Source organism: Apodemus sylvaticus, chromosome 2, assembly GCF_947179515.1.
Source record: "Apodemus sylvaticus chromosome 2, mApoSyl1.1, whole genome shotgun sequence".
Lineage (NCBI taxonomy): Eukaryota > Metazoa > Chordata > Mammalia > Rodentia > Muridae > Apodemus > Apodemus sylvaticus.
In genome coordinates, this window is record NC_067473.1 from 151,575,356 (window position 1) to 151,597,079 (window position 21,724).

At 37.2% G+C, this 21,724-nt stretch overlaps 1 protein-coding gene across 4 annotated transcripts in view; it reads right to left on the reverse strand.

Annotated features, from left to right (window-relative positions):
• The window catches only part of Erc1 (ELKS/RAB6-interacting/CAST family member 1), a 296,730-nt gene that overhangs the window by 184,252 nt on the left and 90,754 nt on the right, over positions 1–21,724 (reverse strand). For all 4 annotated transcript variants that reach the window (XM_052174710.1, XM_052174709.1, XM_052174714.1 and 1 more), the window contains 5 exons: positions 20,633–20,800; positions 11,891–12,028; positions 9,707–9,847; positions 8,341–8,481; positions 3,706–3,899 (listed from right to left, as the gene is read on the reverse strand). In XM_052174710.1, coding sequence (XP_052030670.1) covers positions 3,706–3,899; positions 8,341–8,481; positions 9,707–9,847; positions 11,891–12,028; positions 20,633–20,800 — 782 coding nt within the window. The remainder of the gene's footprint in view (positions 1–3,705; positions 3,900–8,340; positions 8,482–9,706; positions 9,848–11,890; positions 12,029–20,632; positions 20,801–21,724) is intronic.

Genomic DNA, 21,724 nt, shown 5'->3' on the forward strand with positions numbered 1-21,724 from the left:
AAACAAACTTCAGTCAGATATAACAGCCACAGACACACTCTCCAGCACTAAATCTGGGAACAAAGGCTATAAAGTAAGCCCAGCTATCTCAGAGAGAGTACATTGAGTACACTGACCAACTCCAAAAACAAGTCCTACTCAGTTTATAAAAATCGAATCCAAAAATGAAAGGAAATGAAAATCTAACTTAGTTTCTCAGCAAACTGTGATATAGTACAAAGCCACTTCTGCTCAAAATACTGGGTTAAATTTAAGCAAACAGACAAATCCCATTGAAATGAGAAGCCTTTAAATAAGTGTTATGAGCAAAGAGGACCAAACCAACTGGACTGGGATTTTGTTACTTTGGAGTTTGAGTATGTGGTGGTCAAGGTCATGGGCCTGGTGATGGTGGTGGCTGTTGGTAAGCAAGAAATTTTGTGATCTTCAAACAATATTACAAAGCTGTATGACCAGAGAATGGATACATATATCTAATTATACAATGTGTTACAATTATAAAAAATGAAATTCCTGAAGAAGGAGATCATTTAAAACTACCATATGACCGATCCATCCAAATCACAGACCATGTACCTGAAGGACCTTACTTCCTACTATAAAGATACTTGCACACACTTGCAGCTTTATTCCCAAGAGCTAGGAAATGGAATTAACCTAGATGCCCATTACCTGATTGGTGGGTAAGGAAGATGTGGTAGATACATATAATAGAACATTACTCAGCTGTAAAGAAACAGGAAATCATGAAATGCAGAGAAATAGATGGGACTAGAAAAATACTGAGGATATCCAGATTTATAAAGACAAATACCTCACAAAAATTCCCTCTCACATGGTGTTCCTAGTTTTCAATCTTTTGTGTTTAACTTAGCTCTACTTCTTATCATTCTTCACAACATGTCCATCTCGCCAAAAAAAAAAAAGAAAAAGAAAAAACAGTATTAAGCTAAAAATGAATCATTTTAAAGCTAGCTGCATAACAACAGAAAATAATAACTTCAAATGAAGGTCTTTCAATTAAAAAAATCAAACAAGAAAGGAATATTATTCAGAAATTCCTTTAACAGTAGGATAACATTCTTCAAAAGTATGACATCTTAATGCAAATGCAGTACTGATGATTTCAAGGCCCTCACAAAGTGTGTGTGTACACACAAACATGCTGTGGAAAGGAAGATGTACAAAGATCAACATAAATGCAAATGCACACAATCTATAGTCATAGAATATTAATTAAGAATTTAAGCAAAGGGGCTGAAGTTAAGGCTCAGTGGTTGCTCTCCCAGAAGACCAGGGTTGGATTTCCAGAATCCACGTGGTGGCTCACAATCATTTCTAACCCCAGTTCCAGGGGATCCAACAACCTCTTCTGACCTCCAAGGGCACCAGACACACACAGTGCACACACATACATGAAGACAAACCACTGGTACACATAAAAAGAAATAAATCATCAAGAACTATAGAATATATATATATAGTGTTAATCAAACCAAAATGTATAGGCAGGAATGAGAAACCCAATTATTTGCATTTTTGGTTCACTGAAAGTCTACAAATGTGGAATAAAAGAAACAGTAACTTGAAAGGAAAATATTAAGCCTACTTCTAACTCCCAAAATTTAAACTTCAGTAAATAATTTAAAGATGTTGTCAGAAATGTTCCAGCTTTCAAGAAAATGAATTATTCCTTAAACATCATTTTTTTCACATGTTTGGTAAGAGTCACCCCAAGATACTTTATACTGTTTGTGGCTATTGTGAAGGGGGTCATTTCCCTAACTTCTTTCTCAGCCTGCTTATCCTTTGAGTATAGGAAGGCCACTGATTTGCTTGAGTTGATTTTATAACCTGCCACTTTGCTGAAGTTGTTTATCAGCTGTAGGAGCTCTCTAGTGGAGTTCTTTGGGTCACTTAGGTAGACGATCATGTCGTCTGCAAATGATAGTTTGACTTCTTCCTTTCCAATTTGTATCCCTTTGACCTCCTTATGTTGTCGAATTGCCCGAGCTAGTACCTCAAGTACAATATTGAAAAGATAAGGAGAAAGGGGACAGCCTTGTCTGGTCCCTGATTTCAGTGGGATTGCTTCGAGTTTCTCTCCATTTAGTTTGATGCTGGCTACCGGTTTGCTGTATATTGCTTTTACTATGTTTAGGTATGGGCCTTGAATTCCTGTTCTCTCCAAGACTTTAAGCATGAAAGGATGCTGAATTTTGTCAAATGCTTTTTCAGCATCCAATGAAATGACCATGTGGTTTTGTTCTTTGAGTTTGTTTATGTAGTGGATTGTATTGATGGATTTCCGTATATTGAACCAACCCTGCATTCCCGGGATAAAGCCTACTTGATCATGGTGGATGATCGTTTTGATGTGTTCTTGGATTCGGTTGGCAAGAATTTTATTGAGTATTTTTGCATCGATGTTCATAAGGGAAATTGGTCTGAAGTTCTCTTTCTTTGTTGGATCTTTGTGTGGCTTTGGTATCAGCGTAATTGTGGCTTCGTAGAAGGAATTGGGTAGTGTTCCTTCTGTTTCTATTTTGTGGAACAGTTTGAAGAGTATTGGTGTTAACTCTTCTTTGAAGGTCTGATAGAATTCTGCACTGAAACCATCTGGTCCTGTGCTTTTTTTGGTTGGAAGACTTTCTATGACTCCTTCTATTTCTTTAGACATTATGGGACTGTTTAGATGGTCTAGTTGGTCCTGACTTAATTTTGGTATTTGGTATCTGTCAAGGAAATTGTCCATTTCCTCCAGATTCTCCAGTTGTGTTGAGTACAGGCTCTTGTAGTAGGATCTGATGATTTTTTGGATTTCCTCAGTTTCCGTTGTTATATCTCCCTTTTCATTTTTAAGTTTGTTAATTTGGATACTTTCTCTGTGCCCTTTAGTCAGTCTGGCTAAGGGTTTATCTATCTTGTTGATTTTCTCAAAGAACCAGCTCCTGGTTTTGTTGATTTTTTGTATGGTTCTCTTTGTTTCTACTTGATTGATTTCGGCCCTGAGTTTGATGACTTCCAGGTGTCTAGAAGAATGTGGTGATAATGAAATTCTACTGGAAAAGGTGTTTATGTGTATTTGTGATATTACGTTAAATAGACCAAATAAAAGAAAACAGTAATAAGACTATATGCTTGATCTTCTATATAAAAGACAAACAATATTCCAAGACAGCTATCTCTGGCAGGATCTGTTCAAATACAACTCACTGAAGATTTCAAATTTAAAACCTGGGAAGACTCATCTATGAGTCTCTTACATTAGCATCATAATGTCCCTTCTAATTTAAAACTGATATGAATTTACTTTCCTATGCTCTAGATTATGCATCCTAAAAATTCACAGCCCAAAAGATTATGAGCACAACATTTTAAACTTGAGAATCATTCACTCATTACACAAAGCAATAATAAAACCAATGATCCCCTTGGACTCTCTGGAATATAGCTAGGAGGAAACTGGGCCCTTAATCAATGAATATCTTCTCTTGTCAATGATGTTCAAGTGATAGTTTCTTACTTTATCCCTATTCCATGTCATCCTTTAGGGACTTAGAAGAATAAGAAGATAATACAGTAGAAAAAGCAAGTAAGTACCAAGTTTGACTGTACATACTATTGGAAACATTTCCTCAGAAGTTGTAAAACATGCTTGAATTTTTCTGTCCCAACGAGCATCACTTAGTTCTCCTTCCTTACCTTTCCAACTCAGCTATTTTCTTATCTTTGTCATTCTTCTCATTTTCCACCTCTTTTAAGATTTCCAAGAGACGGTCAACTTCTGTTTGGGACTTGCTGGATTCATCTTTGTACCTGGAAATCTCTCTCTCCAATTGCTGTATTCGGTCACTCATCTCTGGACTGGCTCTGGCTTCCAATGTTGCTTCATGTGCCTACCCACCCCCCCCCAAAAAAAGAAAGTTCTCAAAGTCTATACATTGGAATCCACACCCAAAGAACTATTTATATTTCAATGCAAATAGTGTTATCAACTATTTAAATGGCTAATCTTCAGTTTCTAATGGCTTCTCTTTGCTTACAGATCACATAGTGAAAATATTAGTAATAAATAGAGAAGAATTACTTTAGCTTACAAATGGATTTCTTTTAAAATGCTATTTTATCTTGGAATATTTATTATGAGGCCAAAATGCATCATAATCCAACTGATGCTTTAGAGTGAGACTAATGAAGAAAGCACTGGAGGGCTCTAAGTCCTGATCTCTCTCCTCTTCTGCATTTCCTTCTCCTGACCAAATGGATAAGTCAAATGGCCTATAGTGTTCCAAATCATATGGATAACTGATGCTGGGAAAATGGAGCTAGGTGAGGACAACAGAAATCTGACTAGGCATAGGGGCTCACACTTTAATCCCAGTACTTGGAGGCAGACAGGTGGGTCTCTGTGATTTTTAAGCCAGCCTGATATACAGTGAGTTCCAGGACAGCCAGAGTTACATAGTAAGTTGCCTCGAAAGCAACCTAAACAAACAAACAAAAAGAAACAGCTACTTTCAAATATATTTTACTAAAGCAAAAAATTCAGAATTTTACAAGAAACCTAGGACTGGCAATCAGAAGGTAAAGAGCAAGACTCATTCTAAGAACTAAGAAAAGATATTATTCATGGTTCTGTTGTAAAAGGCAGCCAATAATGTCAATATATTTTAGAGTATACTAAAAAGTCCTTAATTTAAAATTAATTTCCAAGTGATTAGTTGTAATTTTCTTTTTACTGTAACAGAATCCCTGAAAAACAGAAACTAAAGGGAAGAGGGATTGTTGCTGCTGGTGGTTAAAGGTAAAATTTATCACGGGGAAGGACCACTGGCTGGGGCTCCAGCCGTGGCAGTGTGAGCTGAGAGTAATCAGCATGCCCTGTTACAAGGGACAGAGAGGAAGCAAAGAACTCCGTTACAAGAATAGCCTGGCTGAACCCTAAGGGTTTAGTGATCTACTTTAGCCATCCAGACTTGACTTTAAAAGCTTCTGTACCTGCCAAAACAGTACTACAAGCTGAGGACCGAGCTTCAAAGGTCTCAAAGCAACCTGAAATATTTATTCTCCCAAATGTCTAAAGTCACATGTATATAATGAAAGTACTGAATGAGAAGATAAAGATTAAAACATTCATTTCTTTCTTATTGAATAAGCAGAAAAATAAAATAATCTCTTTAAATATTTCAACAATATTAAAGAGGTAGATAAATTCTTTAGAAAATATTTTAGAAAAATATGACACAAAGTTTTAAGAAAATGAGAAATTTTGGGGTAAATTAAGTCATAAAAATATTATTTACATTAAGGAGAGTGAATGCTTCATGACCATTTACGGTTTTATCCCCAGTGGGAGGAAAATTTACTTTCTTCAATTTACTACCTATCCTTTAATGTAATCAGAAACAACTATGCATGTCTGAGGAGTAAAAAGATCACTATTCTCCACAACCTACTGAGATTAGTTTGTTTCACATTGTTTTTGTAATTAAAGAAGGGAAATTCCTTTCTTGATCATTCTCTCAAGGACAGGAGAAAGCTACAGTGATCCCTCTCTAATATAGTGTGTCTGACAGCAAGGAAGAGTACAGGAGCTATTTCACACTGTTCATCATATTTATATATCAAGAGGAAGAAAAAGAAACTGAAGATGCAAGCAAAGGCAAGAATGAATAAAAACATCCCCACTATACACACAAACACACACACACACACACACAAATAGCAAACAAAGAGGTTTAGGGGAGACAAAAGACAAACAAATAACAACGGCTTCTAATCAATGCCACTAAGATAAATCTGATTACATTTGACTATGGCTATTGTTTGTGCTATAAATATGAAAATATAAATACCAATGTCCTGGGGTTCAAACATGGTAGATTATCCTAACTTTGAGGTCACCAGTAAGATAAGTGTTAATTCCATGGAGAGCTCCTCTGCACCCTAGACCATATATGTGACTTGCTTGGCTTTGCTGGCTATGTGTCTATTTTCCCTAAGAGAAACTATTAATTCTTGGAAGACAATGGGCAGTTCTATATTGCCCATTGCTACATCCTCATTGTCCATTCTGTTAACTGACATAGGACAAAAACTCAATCATTTAACAAATGAGTATGTATATACACTCAAGATAATTTCAACTTAAAACAGAGAAGAGGTATATAAGATGACACTCAAGATAATATATATTTGATTTAAAACAGTCAACAAGCATGTAAGATGACTCAGTAGTTAAATGCTCTTGCTGCTCTTCCAAAGGACCTGAATTCAGTTTCCAGTAAGCTCTGATACACAAACATACATATTAATAACTTAATAATAATAATAGCAATAATAATAATACTTGTTAAAAATTTTTAATCATATATGTGTCAGTTTGTGCATGTGAATGTAGGTGCCATGGAGACCAGAGGCACTGGATCCCTGGAACTGGAGTTACAAACAGCTAGAAGCTGCTTGATGTGGGTGTTGGAAATGAAACCTCAGTCCTCTGAAAGAGCAATACACACTGCTGAGTCATTCCTCCTGCCCTAATAATAAATCTTTAAAATATACCTTTAAAGTAAAATAAAAATAATACAGTTCATAGGAATGAATAGTAGGAAAAGAATAACAATGGAAGGGAGAGGAATGACCAGTAACTATAACTAAACAGAAGTGCAAGGTTAAATATAACTTAGGAGCCAATGATTCACGAGAAATAAACATTAAGATCAATCTGCCGGGCAGTAGTGGCACACATCTTTAATCCTAGCACTCAAGAAACAGAAGCAGATGGATCTCTGTGAGGGTAAGGCCAGCCTGGTCTACAGAGTGAGTTCTAAGACAGCTAAGGCTTCACTGAGAAACTTGTATAAACCCCCCCCCCCCAGAAGAAGATAGAAGAAAAAAAGAGGAGCAGGGGAGGAAGAGAAAGAGGAGAAGGAAGATGAAGAAGAAGAGAAGAAAGAAGAAGAGGTGGAGAATAAGGAAGAAGAGGAGGAGAAGGAAGAAGAGCAGAGGAAGAGGAGGAGGAATATGATGAAGTGAAGAAGGTTAGCCAGGCAGTGGTGGTGCATGCCTTTAATCCCAGCACTTGGGAGGCAGAGGCAGGTGAATTTCTGAGTTTGAGGCCAGCCTGGTCTACAAAGTGAGTTCCAGGACAGCCAGGGCTACACAGAGAAACCCTGTCTCGAAAAAACCAAATCCAAAAAAACAAAAAAAGAAGAAAGAAAGCCTCAAAAGATGTAAAACAAGTCAGCAGAGAGAGAGAGAGAGAGAGAGAGAGAGAGAGAGAGAGAGAGAGAGAGAGAAAGGTTGCTATAAGGAGAACCCATGAACCTTCTCTTAATAGCATAGCAAATTCTGTATCAGCCTTTTATATTAGGATTGTAAGTGTGTGCTTCATGTCTTAGGTTTACATCTTGAATTAAATATTCTATTCTATTTGCAAAGTTAACTAATTCACTTACTAAGATATATTCTTATTATATAACACTAGCTGTCCTGCAGCTTGCTATGTAGACCAGGCTGGATTGGAATTCATGAAATTCCAACTACCTCTGCCCTTCAAGTGCTTGCTGGGATGAATGCTACCATGGTCAGCTTTAAAATTGTTTTAAATAAGTGTTTCTATCATCGACTTGGTAAATCTCTTCTTGAGTGTGTGTGTGTGTGTGTGTGTGTGTGCGCGCGCGCGCGCGCGCGCGCGTGCGCGTGCGCATGTGCGTATGTGTAGTAAAATTGAAAATGTCTAATATTCTTCTGCATGCTGACCTCCAGTTGAACCAGCACCATTTGTTGAAAAGGCCTGATTTACCAATGTTCATTAGCGGGGTGATTGGGAAACGAGTCAGTATATCTGACCAAATCTGTGGGTTAATCCCTAAATCACAATGTGACGGCACTACTGAGGGGTCAGGCGGAGAGGTAGGATCTTAGCAGAGGAAGGAGATGACTGGGGACACGATCTGAAATGAAGACTTTGTCTTCACTCCTATCTGCTTTCCTGGTGGCCAGGATGCTCTGCCTCACTAAACCCTAAAAGCACTGGAATCATCTAACCATGGACTGTAGCCCCTCAAACTATAAATCTAAATAAATCTTTTCCTACTTTAATACTGATTATCTTAGGTATTTGGTCACAACTGTAACACCAAACCTAGCTTAAAACAATAAAAAATAAAATTAACTGTAAATTCTGTATTATCACTATAAATCCTTAGCTTTACAAAAAGAAAAAGAAAAAGAAAAAGAAAAAGAAAAAGAAAAAGAAAAAGAAAAAAAAGCACTCAGAGCTATCCACAGTGTTCTTATGTAAAGAAAAATAATAATGGGAACTTTTTCTTCAACCTTTTTCAATTGTGACTCCATTTTTAGGCACTCTTCCTTCTTCTGCTCAAGAGCTATTTCTAGGGTCTTGAGCCGTGAGTCCTTTTTCAGTCCTGAGGAAGCCAGGGAAGAAGCATGCTCTTTGAGATCCAAGAGAGAAGCCTAAAAAAGCAAGACATATTCACAATAATACTGTGAAATCAAATGTGGGGTTAAGTTTTTTAACTTATATTCATAGCATTTGGAGAACATGCATGAACTATAAAACTTTCAGACATTGGTTTAGTTTTCAGACATTAATTAAAAGCTGGCTGATTCTTGGTACTAATAAAGGGTCCTAACAATGACTAGGGATGAAACTCAGGTAAAGAGTTAGCTTGGCATGCATTAAGTTGTAGGTTCAATCTCTAGTTACACATAAACCAGGCATAACCTGTAACTACACCTGTAACTCAGGAGGTAGAGGCAAGAGGATTAGAAGTTGAAGACTACAGAAAACTAGAATACCCAAAACATAATCCACACATCAAATGATGTCCAAGAAGAACGGAGGAGTGGCCCCTGGTTATGGAAAGACTCAGTGTAGCAGTATAGGGCAATACCAGAACAGGTAGGCAGGAAGGGGTGGATGGGGGAACAGGTGGAGGGAAGAGGGCTTGTGGGACTTTCGGGGAGTGAGGAGCCAGAAAAGGGGAAATTATTTGAAATGTAAATAAAAAATATATCGAATAAAAAAAAAAAAGAAGTTGAAGGCTAGCCTGAATTAACAGGAGGCCCTGCTCAAAAACAGAACAAGGGTTCTAACCCACTGTACTTAGTCTCACAAGATAAAAGGAGACTGAGCTTTAAGAATACAAGAAGACAAACTCAGTAACTACACCAATTTGAATATGCATGTTTCCCTCTCTTAGCAGGAAATTCTTGTAGAAACTTACATCTACAAACTTTCTACAGTTATTAGACAGACCTACTAGATTCGTCATTACATAACATTCAACTTTGTAGCTACTTAAGTGATACTAACAGGATTACTAAAAAATAAAAACAAAACTCATGAAGTGAACTAAGTCATAGGCTATTATGTTTCTAACAGTGGTTGTAGTTAGACTTCCTCTTGTTATGCCGCCTTCCTTACTGTTAGCAGTATAAGTATAACTGGGCTTCAGCACTCTACTAGGGTCTACATAAGCATCGGGGATCCCCTCAGAAACTAAGCACACAGAACAAGGCAGTAAAGGAAATAAAGGAGTCAGTCTTCTATAGCCCACAGCTTCTGCAGCATCTGGAACACCTACCACAGGATACTGAGAAAACCTTTCTTGCTTGTGTACACTGTGCAGACAGCAGCAGATACACACAATGCAGCGACTAATTCAGTAATCCTAACCTCCTTCTCGGAGAGGTCTCCTTGCAATAGGCTGACTTTTTCTTTCAAGTCTTTAAGGTCTTTTTTGTAGGTATCAATCTCCTCTTGCTTCTCTCGCTCATCCCTGTCCCGTTGCTCCTTTAAGCGTTCAATTGTCCGTTCCTAAAAAGAAAGCATGCCAAGACATGAGGATACTCCAGTGTATACTTACATCAACATACTCTGCTTCTTCTGACCAAAAAGAGAATGGTAAGCACTTCAAGAATTCAGTTTTCAAAGAACTCATTTTTCCAACTGCAACCAGTAATCTCCAACTTTGTTTATTTTTAAATACCAAGAGTTGATTTCCAATCATTTGAAATTCATTAGATAGCACTAATGCATTCTCTTGAAATGTTCCCATTAAAATTCAATTTCCAAGTAACTAGAAATTTATGTATACGTCCATAGGACAAGAAGTAACACATAGTTCTTCACTATAATAATACTGATACCTACAAAACAATAGGAATTACTCATAACTCATATATCAAAAGTAGGGGGATCTATGAGAAGCTGATCTTACATAAGAGGACAGAAAAGTGATAGAAAAATTAAAACCTCTGCTCAGGTGCTCAGGAAATGTGAAGGCTAAAGCAATTTAAGTATAGTTCTGGGTAATGTTTTTAAACATACTTGGAAAACATGCATTCATTCTGGTGAGCAGATTAAAACATTCTGAGTCCAAAAGGCCTAACAAATGTTGCCCTATGGCTCTAAAAAAAATCCAATTAAATATCTCAAAGAAAGTACAACAGCACTGGGCGGTGGTGGCGCACGCCTGTAATTCCAGCACTCTGGGAGGCAGAGGCAGGTGGATTTCTGAGTTCGAGGCCAGCCTGGTCTACAAAGTGAGTTCCAAGATAGCCAGGACTACACAAAAACCAAAAAAAAAAAAAAAAAAAAAAGTAAGTACAGCATCGTAAGATAACATTTTAATCCCCACACTTGGGACTTGGTAGCAGGAGAATCAAGACTTAAAGACTGCCCTGAGTATAATGGCTAGTCTTGGTTGCCATCTTGACTACATCTGGAATTAACTAAAACCCAAATAGCTGGGCACATCTAGTTCTCTTTTCCTACGTGTTCTCACTCTTACTAGCAAGTCCATTTCTTCTTCAGGATTCTGGCACATGCTGAAGACCAGCTGAAACATCCAGCATTGTGGACTGAAAACTACTGGATTCTTGGACCTTCCACTGGTAGACCCTCATTGTTGAACTACCTGGACCACAGCCTGCAAGCCATTGTAATAAAACCTCATTATATAGATGTATGACATATATAGACAGACAGATGGATGGCAGATTTATTCTATCACTTGTTCCTCTAAAGAACCCCGACTAAGACACTAAGCTACACAGTGAACCTGAGAATAGCCTAAACTACATGAGACCTCGTCACAAAACAACACCCCCTCCAAAGCGAACAACAAGAAACGAACAAAACACCATAAGGATATTCTCTAAAATACATTCTCACCACTTTTTCATCCAACCATTCCTTTAAAAAAAAAAAAGTCAAGTATGCTCATAAAGGCAAAACAAAGTAATAGAAGCCAAGGTGCTAGAGAGATGGGTCAGTGGTTAAGAGCACTGACTACTCTTCCAAGGGACTCAGGTTCAATTTCTAGTACCCACCTGGTATCAGAGGATCCAATGCCTTCCCTGGCCTTTGGGGATACAAGGCACACATGTGATGCTCAGACATATATACAAGCAAATTTTAAAAATTCTTTTAGGAGTAAGCCAAGACTAGAAAATTAGTAAGGCTGTAATATTCATAAATAAATTCTATGAATATGTCATGTGGTAGAAAGGTAACAGAGCACAGCTAGTCTGGGATAATACCCTGATGGTCAATGTCAGATATCCTGCATATCTAGCTAATCAAATAATGAATTTTTGTTTCCTTTGGAAAGCAGAAAAATAGGGAACACATACTAATTCTTTAGGAAATGTGGCTATGGTCTTTTGTTGTACATCCAATCTTGCCTAGAAGCTGGTGCTAACATCTAATAGTAACTAGACTGTCCTTCCACTTTATACTACGCATATCAGCTGGAAAGAAGCATCTGTGACAGGATTTCCTCTGCATTTATAGCCAATTTTAGGATAATGAGAAAGCAGAACACAAAGTCTGGGAAGAGCCAGGCCAGTCACTTACTTTATCCGCAAGAGCCTCCTCCAAAGTTGTCAGGGCTGTGTCTGTGTTAGTGGTGTCCGCCTGAAGCGACTTGACTCGCTCTTTCAAGCTGCTCATCTGCTTTTCTTTATCTCTTAGTTGTTCCTGAAGATTTTCTATCTAAATATACATATACATTTAAGAAAAAAAAAAACATTAAAAAGGGTAGAAATAGGCACAATAAAAATTATTTAAGAGATAAACAAATTATGATGTGGATGTGCATATGTGTTCTCTGTAGAAATAATTTAAACTTAATTGTTTCAAAACAATATGCTCAACCCTACTGCAGGCAGAATTTTGTACCACCACAGAGAAAAGACAATATACAGATAGGCAAATCCCTAGGTAAGTTTTGAAGCACAAAGTTTCAATGTGAGGTCAGAATGCTGAGAGGGACTGCAATGAATCCATATGAAACACACGTACTTCTAAGATACCACTGTGTACAACAAACTGAGAGACAAAGAACACAACAACCACAAAGAAAACTGAATCACTTGTATAAAGGAAAACCTGTCCTTGTATGTTAGTATTTAGGTTTTTAAAACACTTTAAAAAACACCCTTTATCCTCCGGAAGTATCATTCCCAGTTTTCTGAGGAACCACCAGACTGATTTCCAAAGTGGTAGTACCAACTTGCAACCCCACCAGCAGTGGAGGAGTGTTCCTCTTTTTCCATATCCTTGCCAGCCTCTTTTTTCTCCTGACTTTTTGATCTTAGCCATTCTGACTGGTGTGAGGTGAAATCTCTGGTGGTTTTGATTTGCATTTCCCTGATGACTAAGGATGTTGAACATTTCTTTAGGTGCTTCTCAGCCATTTGATAGACCTCAGGTGAAAATTCTTTGGTTAGCTCATGTCTCCAACACGTGTTTTTGATCTTAGCTATTCTGATTGGTGTAAGGTAGAATCTCAGGATCATTTTGATTTGTATTTCTCTGATCACTAAGGACTTGAACATTTCTTTAGGTGCTTCTCAGCCATTGGAGATTCCTCGGTTGTAAAATCTTGATTTAGTTCTATACACCAGTTTTTCATTGAGTTGTTGGTTTTTAGTGATTAGTTTCTTGAGTTATTTATATATTTTGGATATTAGCCCTCTATCAGATGTGGAGTTAGTGAAGTTTTTTTTTTCCTAATATGTAAGTTGCCTGTTTGTCTTATTGGCTATGTCCTTTGCCTTACAGAAGCTTTCCAGTTTCCTGAGGTCCCATTCATATTGAGACACAATTCATATATCAATTGATGCCCAAGAAGAAGGAAGGAGTGGCCCCTGGTTCTGGAAAGGCTCAGTGCAGCAGTGTAGGGGAATACCAGGACAGGAAAATGGAAAGGGGTGGATTGGGGAACAGGGGGAGGCAAGAGGGATTATGGAACTTTTTGGAAGGGGGTATTCAGGAAAGGGAAAATCACTTGAAATGTAAATAAAGAGTATATTGAATAAAAAAGAAAAAAAAAACACCCTTTATCTAAACAACAAGTATTTCAGTGAAATTTCTTGTTGTGTTCATTCATTTCTTCTACACTTAAATGCATTCATTTTCTCAAAAGCATTATTTCTTTCTCCTACCCAGGTGCTCACCAGACCTGGCTCACAAGGAGAGACAAGACTAGACACCCAGAGTCCTATGCAGTAGACAACTGCTAATGTCCTTATCACATGTCAGGCGCTGAGAATGCTGAGAAAAATGAAGAGGCCAACTTCTACCATATGGCATGAGAAGAGAGAAAGAGTGTCCCATTATGAGCTGAAACTGAGCAAAAGATGGACTTACTGGCCTACTGAGGAATAGACTTTAAATCTCAAAGAGACTGGAATGCGTAGAAGTTTCAATCCTAGAAATGGGCTGTCAATTTTAAATAGTTTTCATGGTTGTGGGAATTAAATGTAAAGCAACTTCCATACAGACTTGATAAATAGTTCTGGGATTCTATTTGATTAAGTAAGAGAATACATGAACTAAAGATTAAGACAAACCAAGCATGATAGTGCATGCCTACAATCTCAGCACTTTGGGAGAAAGAGGTAGGAGAATCAAGAGTTCTTGGTCAACCTGGATGGATGGATGGATGGATAGATGGATGGATGGATGGATGGATGGATGGATGAATGGATGGATGAATGGATAGATGAATGGATAGATGGATAGATGGCTGATATAAATCAAAGCAGATACTATAAATGTGGCAAAGTATATTTATGGTCATGTGTGCTTGAGGTCTAAATGCTTCCTGAACTTATTTATCCTATTTGCCCAAAGATTTTGGGGAGTTTTTCCCATTATTTTTATTGAAGAAGTTTTCCATGCCTCCAGCTCTTCTTCCTCAAGCATACAAATGAACCAGATATTTGGTCTTTACATTTGCTCTTTATGATTTATTTCTCTTTTATTAGTTAAATTATTATAGTTGAATTATTAAAAGTATAGGACTAAGAAGGAATATTTCACTCTGAAAGAGAGATACACCAAGTAAGATTTAAAGGCAAATATATTAGACCAGTCATAGAAAGTACTCTACAAGGTCAGAGGACATGGAATGATATATTTCAGTCTTCAAAGAAAATAACTACCAAGATTATTTTTAATAGGCTTAAAGGAATCCTACATTCAGAGAAGTTAGTAAACACCATTCAGAACACAGGCAGAGATGGCATGGATCTCTGAATTCAAGGTCGGCCTGGTCTCCAGAGCTAGTGCCAGTACAGTCAAAGCTCAAAAAATGAAACAAAACAAAAACAAAAACAAAAACAAACAAAAAAACTGAGCATAAGTGACTCCTACTAGAAAAATAGATAGGTCAATAAAAAATAATAAAGAAATATTATCAACACAGTAAATCATCAAATTTATAAGATATAGTTCATATAAAATATGAACTATAAAATACGTTTATAAAATATGTTCAAGCTATAATAAGAAAAATGAGATATAATAATTTTATATATACCAAGTATTGAAAGAGCACCAAATTTTATTTAAAACAAACAAACAAACAAGCTACTAGACAAAAAAGATTTAGGCCCAATATAATAATAGTGAGTGGCATAGCATGAATTTGTAGAACTAGAAAAAAGTACCAAAAGTCATATAAGAACACACACACACACAAACCTAAGCGAAAGGCAATACTGGAGGCAATACTTGAGGCCACTGCAACAAAAGGAGCATGGTACTGGCATTAAAAAGGGGGTTGGGAGACATGAACCAGATAAACAAGGTATCTTTGAGTCTCAATCCCAATCAAAGGTGTTAAAAAACTGGATATTCACATATAGGAGACTAACAAAAAAGGCATATTGAGAATTTTGGTTTCTCTAAAAGAAAACACAGAAATGTAAGAATATGTTTTCATTTTAATCCCAGGTGTGGGATATGGGGCTGCTTCAGACTGAATATAATGCTAGGTATATAATGCTAGGGTCCCAAGAGGTCAGTTGTTAGGTTGTAGGTTTGTTGCTGTGGGTCACTGTTTGTTAGTCATGCACAAAGAAGAAACAAGAGGACTTTAGATATCCTGACAGTGGAGTTCAAACTTGCCCCAAGGAACTCAAATCCCTTAATCAGCAGAAAGCAGTCTGACAATGCCATCCATTTCCTCTCCTTCCTTTTTCTTGTGTTGGTGTTAAAATGGTGGAAAAGAGGTAGAGAAGAATGGAAGGAAAAAGAACTCACCATGTAGCCAAACACAGACAAGACACTTTAAGATCTAAAATTCAATCTGAAACTAGAGGAAGCCCTGGGAGAACATTTCAGAATACTGACATGGGCAGACTTCCTAGATAATACTCCAACTACTTAAAAAAACTCAGATTTAAACAGTTCAAGGATGAGAAAATCTGAAGAGACACAAAAGAAGAAATATAGTCAATACTGTTAAAAAAAAAAAAATCACTTAGTTACCAGACAAATAAAAACTTACTACAGTTAAAATGGATCTTATTTTTTAAAAAAGTTAGCAGAATTTGAGGGAAGTGAAACCTTTATACATTGTTAGGAGCATAAATTGATAATCCCAGTGTGTGATACAATATGAAAGCTCTTCTAAACATTAAAGATAGAACTACCATACCATTTTTTTTAATCTCTTGAGTTTTTAAGTAGAAGATGAAATCTGCATATAAAAGATACTTGTAAGCTTACTGTAAAATTCACAACAGCCAAATGTGGAATCAGTCTAAGTTCCAGGCAAAAGGTTAAAGAATGTGGTATGTAAACAACAGCACTACTTAGCCAAAAACAAGATCCTATGACTTCCAGGAAAATCAATGGATATGGAAGTCAAGTGAAATAACCTCAAGTCGTGTGTGTGTGTGTGTGTGTGTGTGTGTGTGTGTGTGTGTGCGCACGCGCGCGGGTGCTAAGGACCTGAAGCCAGAAAATGTGCTATTACGGACCAGGAAGGGATCAACGGGACCTAAGGATAAAGGTGGGCAGACAGTATCAGTACACTGGGAGTTTTTGTATTGTGATATCATTGCAATAATCTCTTCTGTGGCTTAAGAGATATAAAGATGGCGCTTTTTATGGGTAGACATGCAGACTAAAGAACTGACAAAGATGATAGCCTACCACATTTGCATGGTTTTGAATTCTCTATTTTTAGTTACCTGGGGTTAAATAAAATATTAGAGGAAATATTAGATAAAATATTCTAGGGAAAAAGCAATTATTCAGCCAGGTATGGTGGCACTATAGTTGGGATTTCAGGAAGCTGAGGCAGGAGGATCATGAGTTCAAAGCCAATCTGTATTATATTGAAGAAACTGTCTCCAAATACACACTCCAGGAAGGAGTGGTTAGAAACTTTCAGTTGCAAGTAGTATGAGTAACTCTCATACAGCCTATCTGGAACAGGAATCATCTATCTGTCAAATATATCCACACTAGAGATGGTATCCAGACAAACTGCTGTAGAAGGTGGACCCCTTCATAATCCTGTGTTTATTTTTTTACATTAATTTATTTATTATGTGGGTGTCTGGGTACACTCACGCCATGGTGTTAACTATGGAGAACAGAGGACAGCTTGCTAGACAGTTCTGTCCTTCTACCACATGGGTTCCAGAGATCCAACTCAGGTTGTCAGGTTCAGTGGCAAGCCTCACTGGACCCCCAAGGGCTTTTTATGTATACACTATGTGCTACAGACAAAAGTCAGTAAGTACCTATCTAAGCATGCATACAATTTTGGCTTGGGAAAAAATTTGTGATGATCTATTGAACAAGCACTTATTCTAAAGAGAAAGTCTAACACGGGTGAATTAAAATATAAATATTTTTAAATTATTTATTCTCAAAAAAACTATTCCTTTAAACAACCTTTACAATCATCACATTTATTAAGAAATAAAATATTATATTATACAAGGATGTCTTCTCTCTACCTGATTTTTATTTTATAATGAAAAAACTGATACCAAAGGAAAACTAAAACTAAATGCAATGCTCTATGAGGAATTCACGGAATCTACATACCAATTATACACTGCCATGGATTGATTTTGGTTTTTATCAGCATTGCACAATCGTCAGGAGCGATCATGTTTCACTGAGTGACTTGTGAGTGGACATAAATCCATGTAAGTCTAGTCAAGTGGAACTGAGTACTCTGCCTTGGAAGCCCTAATCCCTACCAGGGAAAGATTTCCTCTACCAGAGAAATCCCAAAGCACTTCCTGCAATCACTGGAACCACTTGAGAACTACTTTGACATTACCTCCACATGATATTTTAAGCAGAATTAAATTTATTAAAATGAAGCCCATTAATAAGAAAGGCCTTGACCTTCTTTTTTTGCAAATACTTTCCAGGTTCAATTCCCAACACCTACATAGCCAACTTCAGTTCCAGGGAATCCAATACTCTCTTCTGGCCTCCATAGTTACCATGTATGCATGTAGTATGCAGACATAGACACAGTCAAAACATCTATATATACAAAATAGAAATATCTTCTTAAAACTTTATATAGCTTATCATACTAAAAATGCTAAAAGATGAGGCCTTTAAAGCAACAGCAGTGAGACTGCTCAGTGCCTATCGTATGTGTGAATGAAAGCTTTCAGTTTTCTTAACTGCTACAGAGAAAAAAACACCTGAGACCTAATTAAAAGAAAACCCAGATATTTTCCAAATAATTAAATCAACAACCTAGGCTTAAACTCCAAAAGGAAAACTTCATTTTATTATGTATAACACTAACAAAATCAATGAAAAAGACAAAGACAAAGGAGATTGGCTAAAGTAAACATAGTCTACCAGGGATAGGCCTGTAACAGCTCATGTTCTCAAAAGCCAAGATGCAGAAATGTGTTTGTTATTTACTGCTGTATTAAAAAAGAACATTTACTAAAGATATGACCAATTATTTTCCCAACTTAAAAGCAAAGCTTAGGAGCTGGAAGTGGCTCTGAGGTTGAGAGCCCCTTCTGCCCTTGCAGAGGACCTGAGATCAGCTACCAACACCCATGTCAGGCAGCTCACAACCACAATACTTGAGCTCCAGGGGACCCTACACTGTCTTCTAGACTCCATTAGGATCTGCATTCACACATTCAGATTTCAATACGCAGACAATACACACAATTAAAAAGAAAATCAAATCTTAAAAGAAAATCAAATCTTAAAATCTTATTTTTATACCTTTTTTCTTTACCTTTGTCACATTTTCAAATATCCAGGATAGATATTCATAGTTTTATTGATGATAATAATAAAAGGAAAAGAAGTGCTATGTTATCCAAGACATCTTAGGTAAAAGTCTGTCATCACACACACCCAATAACACAGAATGGGAGGAGAGAGATGTTCACCAAGGGAGGTGCTTGTGCAAAGGCCTGGCTGGCCACCTAAACTTAATCCTCAGATGCCCAAGGTGCTCAGAGTGAACTGACCCCCTGGAACTCTCCTCCAGCCTCCATACAGTGCCATGGCACAACATTCAGACACACAAATTATTCATTTCATAGAAACCTCAAAGGATTTCTACAGGCAGTTAAACAGCCCTTTATTAACCTATACCCGTAACAGGCTTATTATTGAAACATTAATAAATTTACCTGTCAAGTGAGGAGTTTTCTGTAATACCAAAGAAAGATTAAGAGACAGCAAATGAACTCAAAGAATCACAGATTTTGAGACTTACTTGATTAGAAAGTGTAGGAAATAGTGATAAGGTATGTTATTTGCTTAAAATATAAATCTCAGTTCATCTCACTAAGGCAAAATAAGCAAGGAATGAAAGTAAGCAGAAGGGATTCCTGGTACATTTGTGCAAACAAACTCAAGAAGACAAAGGCATGCATCAAGCAAGCAGTACAAATTTAACAAGGTAGCTCAGATCTGAATAGTCACCTTTTTCCAAGTTCACCGATTTGTTGTGAAGATACTCTATTATAAAACTCCTTTAAGGGAAATTCTAGAAAACAGGAGCCCAGTACCAATCAACTGTGAACGCTGGCCATGTGTTATTGCCTACTGTATTTGCTGAGCACAGGGCTATACTAGTACATACAGACATGAATATTACACAAGAACTGGAAGACTAGGAGTGTACAATGGAGCCCAGGAGAACCAGCTCAGTTAGGGGCTAATAGTCCATCTATTACCAGAGCCATCCTGTGTCAGAGTCCCAGTATACCTTCCCAGAGAACCCAGATGACTATCATCCCTGCTCATGGTTACTTCTTTCTTGGTTACTGTTAGCAAGTTAACCATAAACTAAGAAAATGTCAAACATTGCAAGTCTATCATTTCAACAGAAATGCACATTAAGTTGAAATGCCCTTGAGGTAAGAGCTATAGGCATGCTAGGTTGTCTATAGTATGTACAGTACAAAGACCCTTTTCTGCTCAACTTGAAGGTGATTCATCATTCTTATTTGCAAAGGACTGTGTCTCATGTTTTCACTTTATGTTCAATTGTTCTCATTTACTTTTTGTAATTGTAAAACTTGAAACACTCTAAATACTGCTTTACTATTTTGTTAGTGCATGCTGATCTAATTGTTTTAAATTTTTACTGAATTTTCTATCTTCGTATCCACACTGCTTGCTTCTCTGTACTTCGGAGACAACCTACACATGGAAAAGCAAATATATATTCTCACTCTAGTTACATTATTTTGGTATCTTCCTGACATCTGCAGAGCCTTTATACAGGCAAAAGTATATATATTTAGATATATATGTAAGTTAAAAACTGGGAAAACTTTATTCCAAAAGAAACCTATTTCCAATAATTATTAGGGTCAAAAAGGTGAGCCAGTCTTCCCCTGCTGCCCATTACTGCCTCCCAAAGAGCACTGCAGCAGAGCCACGGAGTAAAGCAGCCCAGCATGAGGTCTGCACTTGCACAGGATATGTTTATTATGACAGCAGGTTTTACTCTTCAAAACTGTCACCTAAGTAATGAAATGAATAATACATGTGTAATATTAATGCATTTCTATTCCAATTAAAGATTGTAGAGATAGGTTAGCTAGCCAAATAGTCTGTCAATTTTTAAGACACTTGAGAAACAGGATGAGAAATCCTACTGAAAGATAGGGTACTACTGAGTTCATTAAAGACTGAACATGCAGAGCAGTTCTATCAATCGACCTCCTGCAACAATAGTCCAAGCACTCCGCAAAATCTAAGCAGACAGAGAATGGCAGCGTGCTCAGAATAAGGCGCTGTCACAGGTGGACCACCACGCTCACAACAGCTGTGCCTTACCTTCTTCTGGAGAACATTGACCTTCCGCTCCTTCACGTCCAGCATGTCCTTCAGGTCATGTATCTCTCCAGCTTGTGTGCCCTTCTCCTCGGCCATATCTTGGATTTGTTTGGTTTTTTTATTCAACATAGTCTCCTTTTCTTCCAAACGCAATCGAAGAGCATCCACCTGAGAATACAAGAGTTACAAACGATGGATGGAACAGAAAGGAGAGGAATAGAAGTCCTTGGGATAGAGCTGGCATATTTTAAAGGTAATAAAACTGGGATTCAGAAGAATTAAATTATTTTAAAAATTATAATAAGCAGTAAAATAATTAGAACTTAAGCATTCCAAATTTACCATATTCAAAGGAAATCAAATAAAAAGCAGAGAGGCAGTGCCCAGGAGTCAGCAGCCTTCCTTTACAGAGCTTATCAGTCAGAAAGAGTGTTGAAAGAACCAGCATTTGAACCAGGTTGAACAAGTGATGAATAGACCCTTAATAGATATGAAACAGAAGGTGGAAGACACATTTTGGGAAAAGAAAGAGAATATTTTTGAAACTTAAACACCCAACACAGCATGTTTTAGTAAACTCATTTAAGATGGCTGAGCATAAAGCAAAAGAAGGACATGAGATAAACCAAAATGACATATTAAACCAACTGCCAAATAAGGTACTTAATTTTATCTTGTTTGCAAATGAAAGCCAATAAAAGACTTGTAAAGAGAAAAGAATGATAGTTAATATTTATGTTCTAGAAAAATTTTACTACTCTGGTCACTGGAACACAAAGACATTTTTTAGTTTCACCCTTTTGAAGAATTTAGAAGCTAATGGAGAAGACAGCAGCATCATGAAGAACATAAGTATTTTACAGGGAGCACAGACACTAAAGTAGAATGTTTTCTACAAGTACAGAATAGGGACCGGAGAGACGGCACAGTGGGTAATGACCAAACATGACAACCTGAGCTCAATCCCCAGAACACGTAATAGGAGAGGACTGGATCTCACAAGTTGTCCTTCTTACCTACACACACACACACACACACACACACACACACACACACCAAGTGTAAGTTTAAGAAAAAGAAGAACTCTTTGTT